This window comes from Urtica dioica, chromosome 4 (assembly GCF_054948205.1).
Source record: "Urtica dioica subsp. dioica isolate 48M chromosome 4, U.dioica_male_clone48M_v1_H2, whole genome shotgun sequence".
Classification (NCBI taxonomy): Eukaryota; Viridiplantae; Streptophyta; class Magnoliopsida; order Rosales; family Urticaceae; genus Urtica; species Urtica dioica.
The window spans coordinates 22,276,624-22,296,148 of record NC_142759.1 but is presented as its reverse complement, the minus strand read 5'-3'; the positions used below and the strand labels follow the sequence as shown (position 1 = coordinate 22,296,148).

General features: G+C 36.5%; 1 protein-coding gene across 1 annotated transcript; it reads right to left on the bottom strand.

Annotated features, from left to right (window-relative positions):
• Positions 1–14,863: 14,863 nt before the first annotated feature.
• On the bottom strand, positions 14,864–15,867 carry LOC149401239 (uncharacterized). The gene is made up of 2 exons (XM_089610632.1): positions 15,614–15,867; positions 14,864–14,972 (listed from the first exon to the last, which is right to left on the bottom strand). Exons 1-2 carry the CDS (start codon positions 15,865–15,867, stop codon positions 14,864–14,866), a joined length of 363 nt encoding a protein of 120 aa, XP_089466758.1.
• Between the last annotated feature and the right edge of the window lie 3,658 nt (positions 15,868–19,525).

The following is a 19,525-nucleotide window of genomic DNA, read 5'->3' as shown; positions in this document are numbered from 1 at the left end:
GCAGTCCGGGATTCCAGGATTTCTGAAAATTTTGGATTTCGGATCCCTTTTCGAGAGTTTTAGAACTCGATTTTTCAAGTATAATAAACATAATGTGTAAGATTGAAAAGTTTTGATAATTTGAATATTTACTTGAAATGTAGATTTTATAAAAACTAGTTTGAATTTTGAAAAGTTGTTTTCACTTTCAAACTTGAAAATGTTTTGTGATCCAAATCAAATATGTTTTCAAAATGTTTTCAAAACTATATCTATATCACTTATGTTCAAAATTTATTGCCCTTGATAATTTAAGTGGCAGGTCTCCTCGAAGACTAGTTGGCAAGAAGATGTTTAATCTCAAACTTCAAGTGTTCAAGTGAGTTAAAAGTTAAAACTTTTCTCACACACTTTCCCTTGTAGAAAAGAGGAAATTTCTAAGTATGTACCGCCTTTGTGCATTAACACTGATCTCCCTTGAAACATGTCGATCTAGGAATCAATTTCTAGAATTCCACTATATCTCTTTATACACTAGGAAACGTATAAGAGACGATGTGCCAACTCTAAAAACTAAGTGGGAGGGTTATACTTTTTGTTTGCAACCCACGATCCTAAACCCTAATGAAAAGTGCAAGTGTCGCCAGACTAAGAGTCACCCTCGTGGCCCTCTCTTAAATGAGAGTACTCAACGGTGCTTTGCTCTGATCATTGCTATAAGAGCTACGTCCGAGAGTGAAACAATGAGACAAGACCTCCCCTCGGTGGATTGCTTTTCAAAGTAGATCTCATGGACTAAGTGGTCGGTTACACAATTAGATTAAATCCCTTAGTAATCCTCTCTCGAGGCCCTGCAAAAGGATATGAGTTATTAAACTTTTTTACAAGGTGGTTACTCAAAAATCGATGTATTGACATCTTGGGTATGCATTGATGATAAGTCATTTACTTATGAAATGAGACTCTTTTCGGCCTTCCCTCGAAGGAGTAAAGTATCATTTCATTCATAACACCTTCGGATTTCTTCTGTCTTGTTCATCCTAAAAACTTAAACAAATTTAAATCCTAAACCAAAAGACTAATCATAAACTTGTTTCAACATAATTTTAGCAAAATGTCTCTTAACCCTCTCTCAACCATCATTTCCTTAAACAAACTCGAAGGCGAAAACTACGTTGATTGGAAACGTAACCTCGACATTGTCCTTACCGTTGACAAGCACAAGTGGGTACTCACCACCTTGTGTCTTCTCCAGACGAATGATGATTCAACTCAAGAGGACAAAGACGCCTTGGCAGCCTGGCTCCGCTCCGATGAGATTGGGAGGTGCTATATCTTAGCATCGATGAATAATGTGCTATCATGACATTGAGACAGTTGCTGACATGCTCTATAATCTCCATGAGATGTTTGGAGGGCAAGGGCGTCAGGCCAGACAACAAGCAGTCCGACAGTTTATTAACTGTCGCATTACGGATGGGACTTCTGTCAGAGACCATATGATGCTGATCATTTGTTATCCGACTGAAATGGAAATCCTAGGATCGGAGATTGATGGCGAGACTAAAATAGATATGATCTTGGAAACTCTCCCGGAATCTTTCGATACCTTCAAGATGAACTTCTCCATGAACAAGCTAGTGTACAGTGTTACCGAGCTAATGAAGGAGCTTCACACTGCTGAAGGTCTCACTAAGAGAAAGAGGAACCATGGAGAGGCACATGCTACTGAGCACAAAGCCTTCACCTCTAGATCTAAGAAGAGACCTCACAAGGCCGAAAAGAAGAACCAAGGCAAGGTTCAGAAGAAGAAGAAGCCTCGGGCAATCAAAGTGGACAAGTCTAACGATAAATGCCACCACTGCAATGAACCCGGACACTGGCGCAGGAACTGTCTTGCCTACCTCAAAGCAAAGGAAAATTGTATTGTACTTATTACTGAAGCACGCTTAGTAGTTGATAATGTATCAACATGGATTCTTGACTCTGATGCTACTAACCATATTTGTTGTTCCTTGACTGGTTTTAGGAAAAGCAAAAGCGTAGAAGAAGGTGACTTTTCCTTCAGATGGAGTGATGGGAGCTCGGTGTCCGCAAAGGGCGTGGGATCAGCGACGCTATCTTTTGAAGATCAAACTTTAAATTTGAATAATGTTTATTTTGTTCCTTCCTTCTGGAAAAACTTGATATCTGTTGCTCGTCGTTGTGAGCAAGATTATTGTTTAAAATTTATTAAGATGGAATTCGAATTTCTCTTTCCAATAATTTTTCGTCACTGATGCATGTATAAAGAATGCTTTCTTTTACATTTATCCCATTCAACCTTCACTTTTAGACACTGAAATAGATAACGATCTAGTTAGGGAGCCAAAAAGGATCAAACTTTCTGATTCATCCGACCTAATAAAATCAACATATCTCTAGCACTTAAGACTTGGTCATATCAGTCTAGACATGATTAAGAGACTTGTGAGGGACGGTCCACTCCAAGCCTCTACAATAGGTTCATTGTCTACTTGTGAATCTTGTGTAAAAAGAAAAATGACTAAACGACCTTTCTCAGCTAAGGGTCGTAGAGCCACTGAGTTGTTGGAACACGTACATTCTGATGTATGTGGTCCACTGAGTACACATGCATGGGGAGGATATGAATGCTTCGTTACCTTCACCGATGATTACTCAAGATACGGTTTTGTCTATATGCTCAAACACAAATCCGAGCTCTTTGACGAATTTAAGGTCTTCGGGGCTTTAGTGGAAAAGCAAACTGGCAAACAGATCAAAACTCTTCGATCCGATCGAGGTGATGAGTATATGTATGGAGAGTTCGATGACTTTCTTAAAGAAAAATGTATTGCTTCTCAGGCACACCTTAGCAAAACGGAGTGTCAGAGAAAAAGAACCAAACTCTAATAGAGATGGTTAGATCGATGATGAGTTACTCATCACTCCCTCTTTCCTTTTGGGGATATACCCTCAAAACAATAGCTTACATTATGAACCAAGCCCCGTCTAAAACGGTTCTTGGTACTCCTTATGAATGATGGACTGGGCGTAAAGTAACTCTATGCCACATCAGAATTTGGGGTTGCCCTGCACATGTGCTAAGGCAAAAGACTAGCAAGTTGGCTAGTAGATCAAAATTATGTCTGTTTGTTGGATATCCGAAGGAAACCAAAGGTTTCATATTCTATAGTCCCGATGATAACAAAACGTTTGTTAGCACAAATGCTCGTTTCCTTGAGGAGGACTTTATGACAAATGTAAAACCTAGAAGCAAAATTGTGCTTGAAGAAAAGTTGGGTGAGGATGCTTCTACCTCATCTGTAAGAACTGTTCTTACCCCAAGTGAAACATAACCTAACTCATCAGAATCTCGTCAGGTAGTACTTAAACGTAGTGGGAGGGCTTCTCAAAAGCCTAACAGATACATGTCTTATAGAGATACTTTCGTAGCCGTCTCTGACATGGATGACCCTACTACCTACAGCCAAGCAATGGCTGGTTCTGAATCAACCATTTGGCTTGACGCCATGAAAGTTGAAATGCAAGAAGGGATCAAACCCGTAGGGTGTAAGTGGATATACAAGAAGAAAATTGGTCCGGATGGGAACGTTGAGATGTTCAAAGCACGACTAGTGGCTAAAGGTTATACCCAAAAGGAGGGTATTGACTATGAGGATACCTTATCGCCAGTCGCGATGCTTAAATCCATCCGCATACTTCTATCCATTGCTGCAGCTCTGGACTATGAGATCTGGCAAATGGATGTTAAGCTGCCTTTCTGAATGCCAATCTTGACGAGCACATTTATATGGCTCAACCGGACGGTTTCGTGGAAGTATGTCAAGAGATCAAGGTTTGTGAGTTGCTTAATTCGATTTATGGATTAAAGCAAGCATCTAGGTCATGGAATATTAGATTCGATGAAATTGTGAAGAACTTCGGTTTTGAGCAATCGATAGATGAGCCTTGTGTTTACAAGTTAATGCACGAGGGCTAGATTGTGTTTCTAATATTGTATGTCGATGATATATTACTCATAGGTAATGACGTGTGTAAGTTATCTGAGGTTAAAATTTGGCTAGCAAAGCAATTCGATATGAAGGATCTAGGAGAAGCCGTGTACATTATGGGGATTCAAATCTTTCGAGATTGGAAGAACCGGACTATATCGCTCTCTCAAGCATCTTACATTGATAAGGTGATGGATCGCTTCTCAATGCAAGACTCTAGAAAGGCCAAACACCCTTTAGGCATGGAGTCTCCCAAGACTGCACAAGAGATTGAGGACATGAGAAAGATTCCTTACGCCTCAACCGTAGGAAGTCTCATGTATGTTATGCTTTGTACTAGACCAGATATCTGCTTCGCAGTTGGCGTAGTAAGTCGTTTTCAGTCCCACCCTGGACCCGAGTACTAGATTGCTATTAAGCATATTCTCAAGTATCTTCGGAGAACTAGGAACTTGATGCTTACATATTAAGGTACTGACCTGACTATGACAGGATATATAGACTCTAATTTTCAGGATATCCACTTCAGGATCTATGCTCATCCTAAATGGTGGATCTGTTGTTTGGAGGAGTATCAAGCAATCTTGCATTACTGACTCCATAATGGAAGCAGAATATGTGGCTGCTTGTGAAGCATCTAAAGAGGCTGTATGGTTTAAAAAATTCATTAAGTATTTGGAAGTCGTTCTAAAAGTCGACAAGCCCATGACACTTTATTATGATAACAGTGGGGCTGTCGCTAACTCAGAGGAACCTCGAAGCCATAAGCGCTCTAAGCATATTGAGAGGAAATACCATTTGATTCGAGAGATCGTGCAGCACAGAGATGTGGATGTGAAGAAGATCTCGACGATGGACAACGTAGCATATCCATTCACCAAGGCTTTAGCCAGCAAGGTCTTCGACCAACATCGAGAGGGATTGGGCATAAAGGACTACTCACATCTTCTTTGAGTCAAGTGAGAGTTTGTTGGCTTTGATGCCCACAAGAAGAGTAGTAGTTGTTGCTTATATGGATTTGATGTAATAAAGTCTCACAAAGACTCTTACTTGTAACTGCTGAATAATTAATAAAGAGTTGAAACTTTCATTCATTCTTCCTTGTTTGTTTGAAGCTTTATGATAAACCTTAGTCTCTAGTCCTTAAACAAACCTAACAACAAATCAAGAGTCAAATACAGATTTGCATGAACATACTCTTAATGGTTTGCTTAAGATAGTATATTCACAATCTAATGATCAAAGGGCTATTGATTTCAGTATGATTGTTAGGAGAACCTATGATGTCTGGTTATGAGACATAGAGAGTTGGAGATTCTATAGTTCTTCCTATGTATTTTCTGAAGATACTGAATTGACCAGTGCACTTCTAGAGACAATGTAAGATCAAACCATTTAAAATCTTCTGTCTCAAAGTCACTATGTATGAATTGCATCATGCTTACCTCAATCTTGAAATGAGACATGTCACTTCATAGCTTACATAATCTCATTTGAGAAAGTCAGAGTTTTAGATTCACTATGTGATGTAGACAAGACCTATTGATGAAGTACTAAGTTATGAAGATGTCATGAACAACTTTGTGAAGATCCCATAGATATGGAATTCATGTACAAGATTGCTGAAAGGAAAAATGATATTTTTGGCCCTTCAACTTTGTCACCAGTAACAAATTAGTCCCTAAACAAACAAAAAATCTGCAGTTTTACCCTGCTCATTGTAATTGTATCATATTTGGTCCTTATGTTACTTATATCGTGAAAATAAACGAAATTTGATCGTGTGTCTATCATGTGTTGAAAAAAAAAGTATATTGGTAATAACGTGAATTCACAACATTCGAATCCATTCGGCAGTGTTTCTTAGGCGGTTTGGCTTTCATAAAGTCGTTGTCGCCACCATCGGTAAGTAATTAATCTCTCTCGGAATGGGTCTGTCTCGAATTAATCTCTCATGTTATAACTAATACAGCATTGTTTTTCAACACATGATAAACACACAATCGAATCTCGTTTACTTTGGCGATATAAGTAACATAAGAACCAATTATAATACAATTACAATGACGAAGGGGTAAAAATGCGGATTTTTTTTGTTCATGGACCAACTTGTTACTGGTGACAAAATTGAAGGGCCAAATTTATCATTTTTCCTTGCTGAAATGTAATATATATCACCTCATGCTTTGTTCATTGGAATGTGAATAAATGAACTGGCCAGTGACCAAATTGAGTCATGACTCTTTTGGATGAATCAATGTGACTTGTTAGCTACTCCTCAATATATTGTTTCTAACTTATTCACAAGTAACAAAGGAGTTGAGGAAATAACAACTAGAAGGGTAAAATGTTAATTTTATAAATCTCATCTAGTCGATAATATTCATGACGGGTAAACATAGATAATATTCAATGGATCCACTCATCACAATTAAGTAGAATTTTGAGTAGAAAATATATTCATTTGAACCGAGAGATTTTCAGTGTCAACTCTTAATTGGAGTCAGTTGACATTAAGCTAGAACTTGGAAAAAGTTTGTGAACTTTTGTGTCCAAGCATGCTAGCTCAAGCTTTGTTCATTTGGATCCATGAGGTCACTACCACAAGTCATTAGAGTAGGATTAGTTAAACTAGTAGCTAAATCAAAACAAGTTCAAGTGTTGAACTAGACAAGTTTTACGAAAATTGTCTAAAGGGTAATTTTGTCCATAAAGATATAAGATGGTATAAATGTCAAAGTAAGATTTTGGACATTATCATATGATGATAATGTGGATTAATTTACACGGCCAAGAATTGAATTTGGGCCTTGAGGATTGAATTTCATTTTATGTGAAAATTCTACATGAGTATTTCTTGTATTGTCTTGAAGAAATAAAGAAACATCTAGAAGCATGTTCTAGATGAAGAATTTTGTGGCCACCATCATCAAAGAAAGAAGGAAATTAGTTTGTGCATTGATGTATGAAGATACTTTCCAAAAAGGAAAAGAGGAAAGAAAGTTATAGCACATGTTGTATACGTTGGACGTCCAAGAGAGAAGAAAAAATTAAACAAATTTCCAACCTTGGTATTATTATGATAGGAATGGGAAATAAATATTGTGATCATGAATATATGATATTCAATAGAAAAGAGGAAATTACATCTTTTGCATTGATCCAAGGCAATCTCTTCTCCTATAAATACCACATCTCATTCACAATGTTGAAATAAGTTTTTGATAAGCCTTTCTCTCTCTTACTTGGCCGTCCACCTCTCTCTCCCTCTCTTCCTCTTGCTCTTTTGTTTTGGCACCTAGGGCATCATTAGACCTAGCGTTTTGTATTAGCTCTTTGGCTCTAAGACTAGTTCTTAAGCCATTGTGTTTAATAGTGCCCACACACTAAATCATTTCCAAACTCAAAGACTCTAGTGGTAAAAACTATCGTGGTTACTCGGATTCAAGAAGACACAAAAGAGACAAGCTAAGTGGGGAGACGAGCGATTCAACCAATCCAAAGGCTTCTCAATGCTCAAGCTTCAAGCGAGGTTGGTACCGAGTGAAAACTCATTATAGTTTTTATTTTAGATTACATGTTCATGCACTTTGTCTAGGTAGTAAAATCGTTTAACATGTTTTAAAGAATTTTTTATTTTCAACCGCTTACAAGAAGCGATAAATTATTCTTAATCCTGGATCAATTTCAACATGAACTCGTTGGTTGTTAGGTTTCCTTTCTTCGTCGATTGCAGAGCAAATTGGAGTCGAAGAACTCTAACTTTAGACGTCTTCTGGAAGATCTGGTTCAGTGTTGACTAGACTGTCATCGCCGTGAGACAACGATTGACGTGACCTAGCGTTCCTTCAAAGATGGAGGCAAAAATCCAACTCATGAGGAATTGATCATGTCTGAGCCACAGATAATACTCTGGATTTGGTACTTGACTTGTTTCACCATTTTTGTTGACTAAGCTCTGAGATTGAGAAGGACATGTGAGAGTACCAAGAGGAAAACCTTCTAATCCATGAGCGCGAGCTGTAGAGAGTACTTGTGTGCTCCAGAAGTGGAAATTGTTTCGATCCAATTTGATAGATAATGGATTGATATGCGGAACTGCATTCTGATACATTTAGACTTGATTCTCCAGCGATTGAAGCTGAGGATCGTTCACTGTCGGTGACGCTGCTGTGCCGATTGAAGATGCCATTGATGAAGTTGATGAGCTTAGTTGAGCCTTTGCTCTGATACCATAACAAAATCTAGAGATGATTGAGAGAGAGAGAGAGACTGATCGGCACAACTAAATTTTGTTATGATTTGTGATTGACTAGCTAACCGAATTTGGTCAACGTTTAATATATTTGAGATATTGATATCTATCGTTCATGACTAACAAACACTAATCTAACGGTGTACACTTTAATAACATTCCACTTCAACACTCGGATCCTGTAGGGAGTTAGAGTGGCAGATCTTAAGCTTCGAAATTGCTCGTCGAACCTGGGCTCCCTTATGAGTCATGTTCGACTGAGGATGCGATGGAAATTCTAAAGATCCTAGATAGTGAGCTATTCTAGGGCTGATGAACTTTGCTGGTCCTTTGGGCAAGACGAGGAATTTTCTGTGAAGAGTGGCTATCGACTTTTGAACAACCTACACGAAGAAGGGAGTTTTTCGATCTTAATCCGATGGAGAGATGTGGAAGGATATCTGGAAGCTCTGAGTCCCCATGAAGATCCATATGTTCATGTTGAGGGTAGCTTGAGGTTGGTTCTCGTCAAATCACAACCTAGTGAGACGTGGCATCTAGGTGAGTCCCATGTACCCTCACTACGATCCAGGTACGGAAAGCGTGTTTCACGTGATCTGGGGCTGTCGGGAGATCAAACCGCCGTGGAAGGCTATGGGTTAGTGGTGCAACATAAAAAAAACTCGTACAATGGAGATATGAATGGTTTCCTTGGTCAAATGAAAAACCTCCTCTGCGTGGATAACTTTGAGGTGTTTGTGACCCATATGTGGAGCTCTTGAAATCGATGAAACAACTCCTACCACAATAGAAAAAGGGGAAATCTTATAAATTACTCTATTCATTTCCTCAACGAGTTCCAGGTAGCTATAAGCGTGGAAAGGAAGACGTTTTCCTAGATGGTCTCCCCCGGAGGTAGGTACGATCGCAATTTCGGTTGATGTAGCCATCAGCGAGGCAGATTCTCGATGTGGCATTGATTAAGTGCTCAATGCCTTTTCGTTCCACTGAAATCGCCCTTATTCACCACTCAAAATCTGAGTTGTTTGCCATCGTCAAGGGCCTTAGATTTTCTTGAGAAATGGGCCACAGAAGAGTGTTTGTGGAGTCTGACTTTGCCACTGCGGTGGTACTTTTTTCACAGGAAGAATCGACGCATCACAGAGGACGGAACACTGGTAAATGATTCTCATGCTGCAGCCAACCAGTTTGTTGTTTGTAATGTTGTTTATCATTCTCGAACTTCTAATGGTATAGCCCATGTTTTGGCTAAAAAAAGTTTTAAGCCTAGAATTTGACTATGTTTTAACTGAATAATTAAACAAGCTAGCAACGAATTGAGCTCAAGATTACGAAAGAGAATGTCAACTAAAATTACATAAATAAATCAAACTAAAGATATATGTGGATTAACGTTAACGAATATGTAGAAGACATAGGCAACGGCTTCGCAAAACTCTCTTATGGTCGGGATTCCTTGAAGTACACATAATTTTTCAGCTCACACTCTTCACTAATCACATTCATATAATATTATCACTAAATCTCTCTTGATCATCTAACAATCCATGTCAATACCGAATTTTTATCTCTCGATCTCAAATCCTAAAAATACGACAAGCATTACATTCAGGAGTGTACACACGGCTCCGTATCAGCCTAGCTATCTCTAGTCCTAAGAATGTACTAGGCTTATCCAATTCACTTGCACAATTATTTACTCTCTCTCGAACGACTAAACAATCCTAGAAAACATGTACAAGCATTAAACATGAAATTGAATCAAGCAAGAGAAGATGAACACAAAAAATACTTCAATTAAATATATCAATCCACGACCATAATCAAAGATGCTAAACCATCACCCTCTCAGAGATTAGTTCATGGCGGCAAGAGTAACATATGAAGAAAATAAACAAAGCAAACCATAATCAAACTCAAACAATACTAAAAAAACGAGGGTTCCAAAATTAAAGAGAAAAAGATAAAACGCTGAATCGATGATGGCGAACGGTGGTGACGAACGAGTTTTCTTCTCCGGTCTTCCTTCTCTCCCACAATTCCAGCACTCAAAGGGTCATCCATGCTTAAATTGACTTTGGCCACTGCGTGACTTCGACCTACCATTTCCTCAGTTCTCATTTTGGTAGTGACTTCTCCCCATGTTCTCCACGTGAAAGGCCGAGCTCGTCGAGGCCTTGCCATAATCAATTCTTCACACTTCTTTAGCAAGAATGCAATCTCGCACGTCGTTGATCTTTGACTTCGCGCTTCCAACGGAATTGGGAACAACTGCCATTTTTGGCTCCCAGTTGTTCGGTAGAGATGCAAACAATATTATGTTGGTGAAAAACCGGGTTGGTATCAGACACGAACAATCGCTCTGACGCCAGGGGTTGTTGATTATTCACCTTATCATAATAACCGTGCGGAAAAAATAATTAATTACGCTATCTAAAGCTAAGCAATTTAATGGTTATTAAAACAAGATCTAGTTTTGTTTAATTAGTTTAACCATGAGAGCATATGTGTCAAGCAACCAATATAAAGAGACGAGTTATTAGAAAACTTAAGGGTTTCTCCTTAAGCTTTTTGAATCGGAATCTCCTTTGTTTCACCTTAATGACACCTTAGTCTTCCGAAACGTAATCTCCGGACGAACAAGAATACAGTGTGAGCACACTCTGAACCTCACTACGACTCTGATTTATGATTTCAGATCGTACCGTGTTTATGAGAATGGAATCACGGAATTCCGAGGGAGAGCTAAAGAGCGAGAATTTCGTCCACACTAGGTGTAATTGGCAAAAATTTTGCCTTAGCAAAAGTGTATGTGTTGCTTCCTCTTAGACTCCTATTTATAGTGGTAGAAAGGAGATATTCGAAGAAGATCCTAGAGATATTTAATTTTCCTTTATTCTTTCCTATTTTGTAGTTAAGTATGAGCCATTAGATCTTGACTACAAATCTCACTTTTTCTCTTATCCATCAGATCATAATTTAGCATATTTATTTCGCTTATTTTTCTCGTATATTTAAGGAATCTATATATTTGAGAATAATGAAGACAATATCTTATTTCCTTATTTAATGGAGAGAATATCTCTACCATTATTATTCTCCTAGATATTATGAAATTGATTATGAGAGAGAATAAATGAAAATATTTTATTTCCTTTTTTAATGGAAAGAAAATATCTAAACCATTATTATTCTCTCTCTTATTTAATTAGCTATCACAAATCTAGCAGCTAATTAAAGAGAGAATATTGGGTAATTAATATTGGGTAGTTACCCAACATAGTGCTATTGGGCCTAGGAATTTCGAATTAAATTAATTATTTACTTGATCCAACAATAAATAATTAATTACACAATAAATATTTAATTCGGCAAATAGACAAATTTCCGAATGAATGCTGCTAAACAATTTCAAGCTGTGAGATTGCAATAATAATATTTATTATTACCAGAGAGTTCTTATTCGTCTTTAGTAGAGCCGAATCGGGGACTATAGACCTAGTAATAGAAACTTAACAAATCCGATGAAAAAGATGAAAAAGTCATTTCTCTTTTTCCATCGATTTTTCTAATCTTGGTCAAATACTCCAATATGTAAGCTAAGACTGAACCCTCCTTTATACTAGAATTATATTTACTCATCGTGACGAGTGTTCACTGATCTAGTCAGTTCGTGATCAAGATCCTCCAGGTTCAACCCGTATCGAGAAAGGTCAATTATTCCATTATACCTTTCTTGATACATATATATCCTAAGCAACGTTGCTTCCTCAGCGAAAGATTCTTCCAAATGTACATACTTCATAAGTGCCGACAATATATTGATTATGGAATCAACCCTTAGGTGAGTGAACATTGACCTTCTTTCAGGAAGGCTGGATTCCGTATCTATCAACCACTTCCCACTGAATCATGTTCCAAAACTCCCAAGACATAAGCTGTGATTAGCACGATAGTAGCCTTTTTTGCGAATGAGTCAAAGAGCGCGGTAACATGATCCAGTGTCCATGATCACTTCAGGATTTAGATCAAGTCTCACTGTGACCATAATAGTGACATCGGTTAGTGTGTCGTAACGGTACTTACACGACACATCTACAACCAAAGCATGTCCGAGTCGTGCACTTACCACAAATGTGGAATGCTCGCACGTCATGATCAACCTTTACTAGTGTTCCACATATATGACTTTAGATACAGCTATCCAAGTGTGTATCAGTCATCGGCCATGTTTTAGCTCACCGCTCGAACTCAGGTTCCCAGCATGTGACTCAGTTTAATACGGAGGCTACGGATGATAGTTGCTATTGATTTTGATATTCAGAGCTCAACCCACTAATCATATGTTGCTAATAAAGTAAACCATTATTCTATTTAGTAATCATTTATGATTTATTCATTATCTCTCATGGGCAAGACTTCCTAACAATCTCTCGCTTTGACCAGAGAAGATAAGGCAATTCCTTTTAGCCATTTTATTCTAAGCCATGTCATACAGACAGTTAGAAGTCTGACCAAGATTGAGATTCCCATCATCATATGGAGTCTCACATTAATCTATTAATCTATCGATTTTGTCTCATCAATGTATTTCTCGTCTAACATTCTTTAGTTCATGCTGCTTAGCAAGTGATCCTTGACTTACCTTTATAAGGTCAAGTCAAGTTGTCCATTAGTAAATCAATTTACTATAGAACACATTAACAGTTTGCATACGATTAGATCATACACCAGACTTTATATCTTCTTGATAATAAGTCCCCAATCACAGGTGTACATCCCTTTGGCACCAAGACTAGTTGTACCACGGCATGTTTTAATCTCATCACCACTAACTATAGTGTAGTATCATTGAACATATTTTTAAAAACTTTTATTGACATGTTTTCATTACTTGGTTATTACATAGTCGATCTTTATTGGTCGTGTTCATATTCAATATACACGGGACTCAAGGTTCTACTATATCTATAATAACTAAGTATCTCACGATTTTCAGAAATCATCGTGTTTTAAACATTTGTTAGATTTCGCAGAAATTAAGAATTGTCAAGGGACTAATGGTTAGCCCTTCTAATGAAAATATCTTCAGTCTCGTCAGTCGAGCTATATACCTTATGTCAATAAGAATATTTGAGATAATATGGAAAGAGCTAGTTCTTTCTAAAACTTAGGTTATAGAAACGGTCAGCTCTGTCAATTTCCTCGAGTCAATAGTTGACACGTGTTTAAGGAGTTACATATATCGATCATTCTCGTAATATTGGTTTCATTCAATAAATTCTTAAGTACAATCGTACTTAGTTTATTTCATTATTGGATCAACCTTTGTGAAGGTTTTAGTAGCTACACTACTTAGATCAATGTCATAAGTTTTTCAAAATTTTATCCACAAGGACATTTCAACTTTCAAATGGAAGACCCAATGAATTGGTTCGTGGTATCAGAAGAGCATTATCGTTGCCAATGTCTCTAATCAAGGGCTCAAACCCTTTTTGTACCAATAAGCTTATTTAAGCTTGAATGCATTCATTAACCATTTATACATCCCTTTTAATCTATTAAGTCGAAGACTTAACTGGCAGATCTACTAAATTGGGTTTATGACATCTTTTAAGTTATTATGATCTTCATGATCAAATCTTTATTGAGTGAAAGATATTATTGATGGTATTGAGGTGGCGAGGATCCTTGCAAGGATGCTTCCACTATTTCATTAACCATGCTCATAAGGAAAGTATCATTTTTTCTATTTATTGAACCATGTGGTAAGGTAATTTTAATTATCCTTCCACTCAAATTATTTAATGATAGCAAAATGTCATCATTAATGATAAGCTGGAACATGTGAACGATGTTGCTTGCATTGAACAACAAGTGGCTAGATTTGGAACCTCCCACATAATTGACGAACAACAGTGACTAGGATCCAATTAAGGATGCTTCCACTTAATAATTTAAAACATAGTGGCTAAGGTCCTTTTAAGGATGCTCCCACATATTATTGAACTAGAGTAGTTAGGTTCTTATTAAGAAAGCTCCCACTTATTTAGTGAACTAGCTAGAGTAGCTAGGTTCCAATTAAAGATGCTCCCACTAATTCATTATCATCAACACTATCTTTGCGTTATGTTTCCTTGTTACCTCTTATTCGCACAACTCATTGTCGAGACAAGGTAATTTTTCTTTAGACGCTCTCGGAGCTCTAAAGAGTTCTTAAACATATAAACATATTCAATTATAAGAAATAAAGCAATCAAATGCTAATTAAATTTCTAACATAGATATAACTAATAGAACATCACAATGCTCACTTATAGTGTATGAATGGAACACTAAGTCATTCACACTCTATAACATCCACATTATTAATCACAATGCATTTATGCATAAACATTATCATAAAAACTTCAAATGCATTACAGGAATCATAGAGGGAAAAATATTCATATGACACGACCATGTGTCCAAAAAAGAATATAAAACATAATGTATTGTATAAGGGAAAACAAGAGATTCATCCTATCTGAAATAGCCACGAAGAGTACAGTTCAGAAAACCTCGGATGATAAAGACACATCAACATGCTCAAAGTATCAATCCAAAAATAAAACTAGCACAGAATTAGATCAAGACGGAGCATCGGCTTCTCTACAACTCGGGCTTGAATCCAACATTGTTCAGCAAGCTCATCAACACTTGCGTGTTCCATCATATCTACTCTGCAACAAGAGAAGAAGTATGCTCATGAATAATTATCCTCAAAAATATTTTTAGGATATATTTAATCATGAATTTTAAGGTACCATACCAGCATTCTTCTTGTTTTTCTCAAGCTCGACCAAATACAAAGGACAGTGCCTTCGCCAATGGCCTTCAGTATTGCAGTGGTGACATTTACCAGCGTTTTCTTGCTTCTTATCTTTTCCTTTTCCACCCCTCTTGAAGTTTTTCCTTTCCCTCTTAGCGGGAGCTTTCCCCTTTGAAGTACTAGGTCGTGCTTTAGATGACCACACCAGAAGTCCACTTCTTCTTGGTTTTCTGATGAGAACTTTTGTCAGCATAATTTACCGATCCTTTGTTCTTCCCATGTCGAGTGATAGACTCAAAAGTCTCTAATTCATTCAACGACTGAGACACTCAATAACTCAACTTATTCATGATATAGTTGGATGTGAACTGTATGAAGTCACTCGAAATGGAATTTATGATTATTCCCACCTTAGTGACCTCATCCATCTGTGCTCCATGGAGTTCAACTTCGGTGAAGTAGTTAGTTATTTTCATTACATGATACCTCACCGGGGTTCCCACAGTCATCCTAGTGCTAGTGCACTTACAGGTGAACTCTATGCGGGCTTACTCGCTTTGCATCCCAAACATTTCTTGCAGCGAGTCAAGGTTTACCACAACAGTCTCCTTCCCTTCTATTTTTGTTCGCAACGCATTAGATATGCTCGCGAGCATGTAGGCCATATCTTTGTTGTTAGCCATGACCCACTTGTCATAATCCTTCCTTAAGTTCTTGGAGGCATTAGGAGCAGGAAGGGGAGGTCTCTCTTCAGTGAGGATAAAGCGTATGCTTTCACTCACCAGCACGATGTTAAGGTTCGACATGGGAAGTTATCACCAGTGAGAATGTCTTTCGACAACAAGGCCATAATAGGGTTCGACATGATTACTACAATTTATAACAGCAATTATTAGCAACATGAAAAGAAATAACTATCAATATTAATTTAGGAAAATAAAAACTTAATTCATAAGCACGGGATAAAACACTAGAATAAAAGAACACAGTTTTTATATTCCATGGTAATTCACCAATAGCCACAGAATGTTTCACTAAGGTGACGTAACGGAGTGCACCTAGTAAACATGAGAACCATCTCAGATTAATGAGCAGTCACAGTACGACTGTTAAAAAGTAGATTTTATGACTGTTGTGCACAGTCATAAAAATCCGACAGTCATGAATAAACATTTTATGACTATCAAATATAAGATTATATGACTCTTGAGTGATTGATTATATGACTGTCACAAATTTTTAATGACTGTGGCTTCTAAGACTGCAAAGCAACAGTCGTAATATGTATTTTACGACTATTATGGACAGTCACCAATGGCCATTTTTTTAGTAGTGAGTTCATGTACATTCATAACTATGCTCATTAACTACCAGTTTATAAGAATCTTTGACCATATGAAACAACCACCGGTCATTTCATACATGAGTCAACCCAACATTTCAATAGACAAAGCTTAGCCCATGCGTGCTAGGGAAGCCTAGGTCAAGCACAAGATCCACTTCTCTACCTATCGTCAGAAACACAACCTTGGTATTTGCATGCGCTTACACATTCCAAAGGGAATGGACCACCATGTCTAAAAGACCGTCGGTCACGAGGCGAGCAAGACCACCCTCACGATGTTGTGTTAATGTTGGAGGCCTATGACTCAATATACTATCAGTATTTTAATTTTCCTAGCATTAACTTTAATCTAGGTGATCCACTCGAGTTAACTAAATCGTATTAAAAACTCGAATGTTTCTAAGCTACCCTTAAAAACATAAGTTTCGATATAGCTTAGTTATTATGAATTTTGTGACATCTAGTCTTGATTATCCTAATGGTAATCTATCACGGAAAAATTTCTTGTTGTGAGGGAAGACATTGTCTTTTATTAACCCCCCAGCTTAGCCTCTATATCGGCTTGGTGACAAAGATTTCCGATCCGTTCAACTCATTCATTAATTAACTATCCTAATCATATTAGACAATTTCAAATGAATGAAAGCCCATGATAACCCACAAAGCAAGTTCCAAGTTATATCAAGCATGGCATGAAGCAATAAATAAACAAGCATAGCAAGCATGGTTTGATTCGGTTTGATCGTATCCTATTTGACTCTATAAAATAAAAAATAAAAAAGATGCACCCAATCATATTGGCCCATGGATTCAATTGGGCCCATTCATATGTCCCTTAGAAAAATAAAACAATATCAAATTATTTGATTTTTCTAGTTTTATCGAAAAATAAGTTAATTAAGTAACGGTCCATTCATATGTCCCATTGAAAAATAAATCGATATCATAATCATATATTTTCCAATGTTTTAAATAAAAATCTTAGGGCCCAGCCCATACAATTAATTAAATAAAACATTTAGAACTTTAAAAAAATAGTAATAAATTCGATAAAACTTTGTACATTGGTTAGACTTTCATGGGTAAATAAAACTTGCGTTCGCTTTCAATGATATATGGAGACACATATAAGGTGAGGGAAAATAAATATCAAAGAGAAAAAGAAAAAGAATTTAATAAAGAAAATATAAAACTATTTAAAGATATATATATATATATATATATATATATATATATATATATATAATCACATACACTCAAAATAATGTATGTTATTGATATAGTATAATATAGTATTAGTAATTATGATTATAAAATACATAAAAAAAATACAAAATATATTGATGAGAGAGGGAGAAAAAAAAAACAATATACATAAAAAAATTACAAAATATATCGATGAAAAAAAAATTAAAGGAGAAAAAAAGAAAAAAAATTAAGGCAACCACGTGTTGCCGCCTGGCGATGCCACGTGGCGGCCTGAGGATGAAAATTAGGGAAGAAGTGGTGTTTATTATCTATGTTATATATATGATGCTTATACTATTTTTTTTTTTGCTACGGCTATTATCTTTCACTTCCGTGTGTGTTATCTTTCACCAGATGATAATAAGCATTATGTTTTTATGCTAGCTCTTTTTAGTACAGTAACTCTGATATTTATATTAATAACTAAGAATTAGCTTTAGGATTTCATTATATACATCGAAATTTATATATATATAACTTGACATTAATTCATGTTATGCTTTAGTATGTGTTGTTAATGCTTTAAAATGTATCAGCACTAAAAATCAAAATGTTTTGATCCAGTGCCGGACCTCGTAATCTCACTAAGGTCCAAATTGGTATGAGAATCTCCAATCCAAACTCCACGTAAAGGAATTGTAGGTTAGTTTGCGAGTTCGCTCCAAGCTATGAGCTCATTCTTCGCTCCAAGCTATGTGTTTAGTCTTCGCTCCAGCTACGACGATGTTGTAGCTGTGAGGACGCTCCAACTATGCTTGTGTGTTCCTGAGAGACAAAGAACACTTGAGCTATTGGGGATTTGTTAATAAAATTCGTATAAAAATAATATAAAAATGTTTGCAATTTTTCCTAATAGTTAAATTTTTTGCTATTTTGCTCTTAGAAAAACTAAAAAAACTCTTATCATTTTGCTTAATAAATTAAAATTTCTATTATTTTTTTAGAGAAAGTTTAAAACGATCATATTGTCTAATTTTTACTTAAATTTTTATATCTTCAATCATATCATCATATCTATATACATATTTATAATTTAGCTCCCCCTCAAGCTATTTTCTAGATATATATATTTTTTTATTTTCAATATTTTACAAAACAAAGACCCAAATACAATAAGTTCATACTAATTGTTAGAATTTTTGTGCCATTTGTCCCTAATAATTTCTCATTATTCTTCTTAAAATATATTGTTCCCCATGTGCATATATTATTATGTCTTTACTTCAAGTCATTGACGAGCTGCCTTAGGCCCACCAGGGGCTTAAGCCCCTCCTCAATCTGATTTTGGGCTTAAATTTTTTTTAATTGTTTTATGGGCTTTACTATTATTTGGAATATAAAATATTTCAGCCCAATAACAACAGGTCTACGTATTTAGATAATTATTTGATGCTCTCCTCTTTTAATATTCTCTTCTCTCTCTTTGTGTGCACGGTTTCAAAGGAAAAATTACTGTCTCCGAGAATTGAAAAAATGGACGCTAGCCAACAAAAAACTGATGGAGATAAAGGTATTAGTTATTTTATTGTATGTTTGTGTCATTGTGTGTTGTTTTTAAAGGTGATCATATGGGATCCCGCGGGACGCCGTTTCCCGTATTTTTTGTACCATATGGGAAATGGGAAAAAACCGTATTAGGAAATGTTGTACCGGGACTTTTGTCCCGGAACCATCCGGGAAATGAGATGGAACTGGTATCCTCGTTTAGCATCATTTAGTACCATATTTTTAAAATTGTATTTTTTTAATTGAAAATATATGAATTTTTATTTATTTTTAAATGTATTTATGATTAAAATAAAATGAAAAAAATAAATATGGGAAATATGGGAATCCCGGAACCGCGAAATATGGTACCGGGAATGAAAATG

What these genes read in the sequence shown, in the direction of transcription:
- LOC149401239 (XM_089610632.1), bottom strand. Translation starts at nt 15,867, where the DNA reads ATGTCGAACCTTAACATCGTGCTGGTGAGTGAAAGCATACGCTTTATC. An exon ending in ATGTTTGGGATGCAAAGCGA is followed by an intron (nt 14,973 to 15,613) that starts GTAAGCCCGCAT and finishes CTCTTGTTGCAG; the next exon opens with AGTAGATATGATGGAACACG.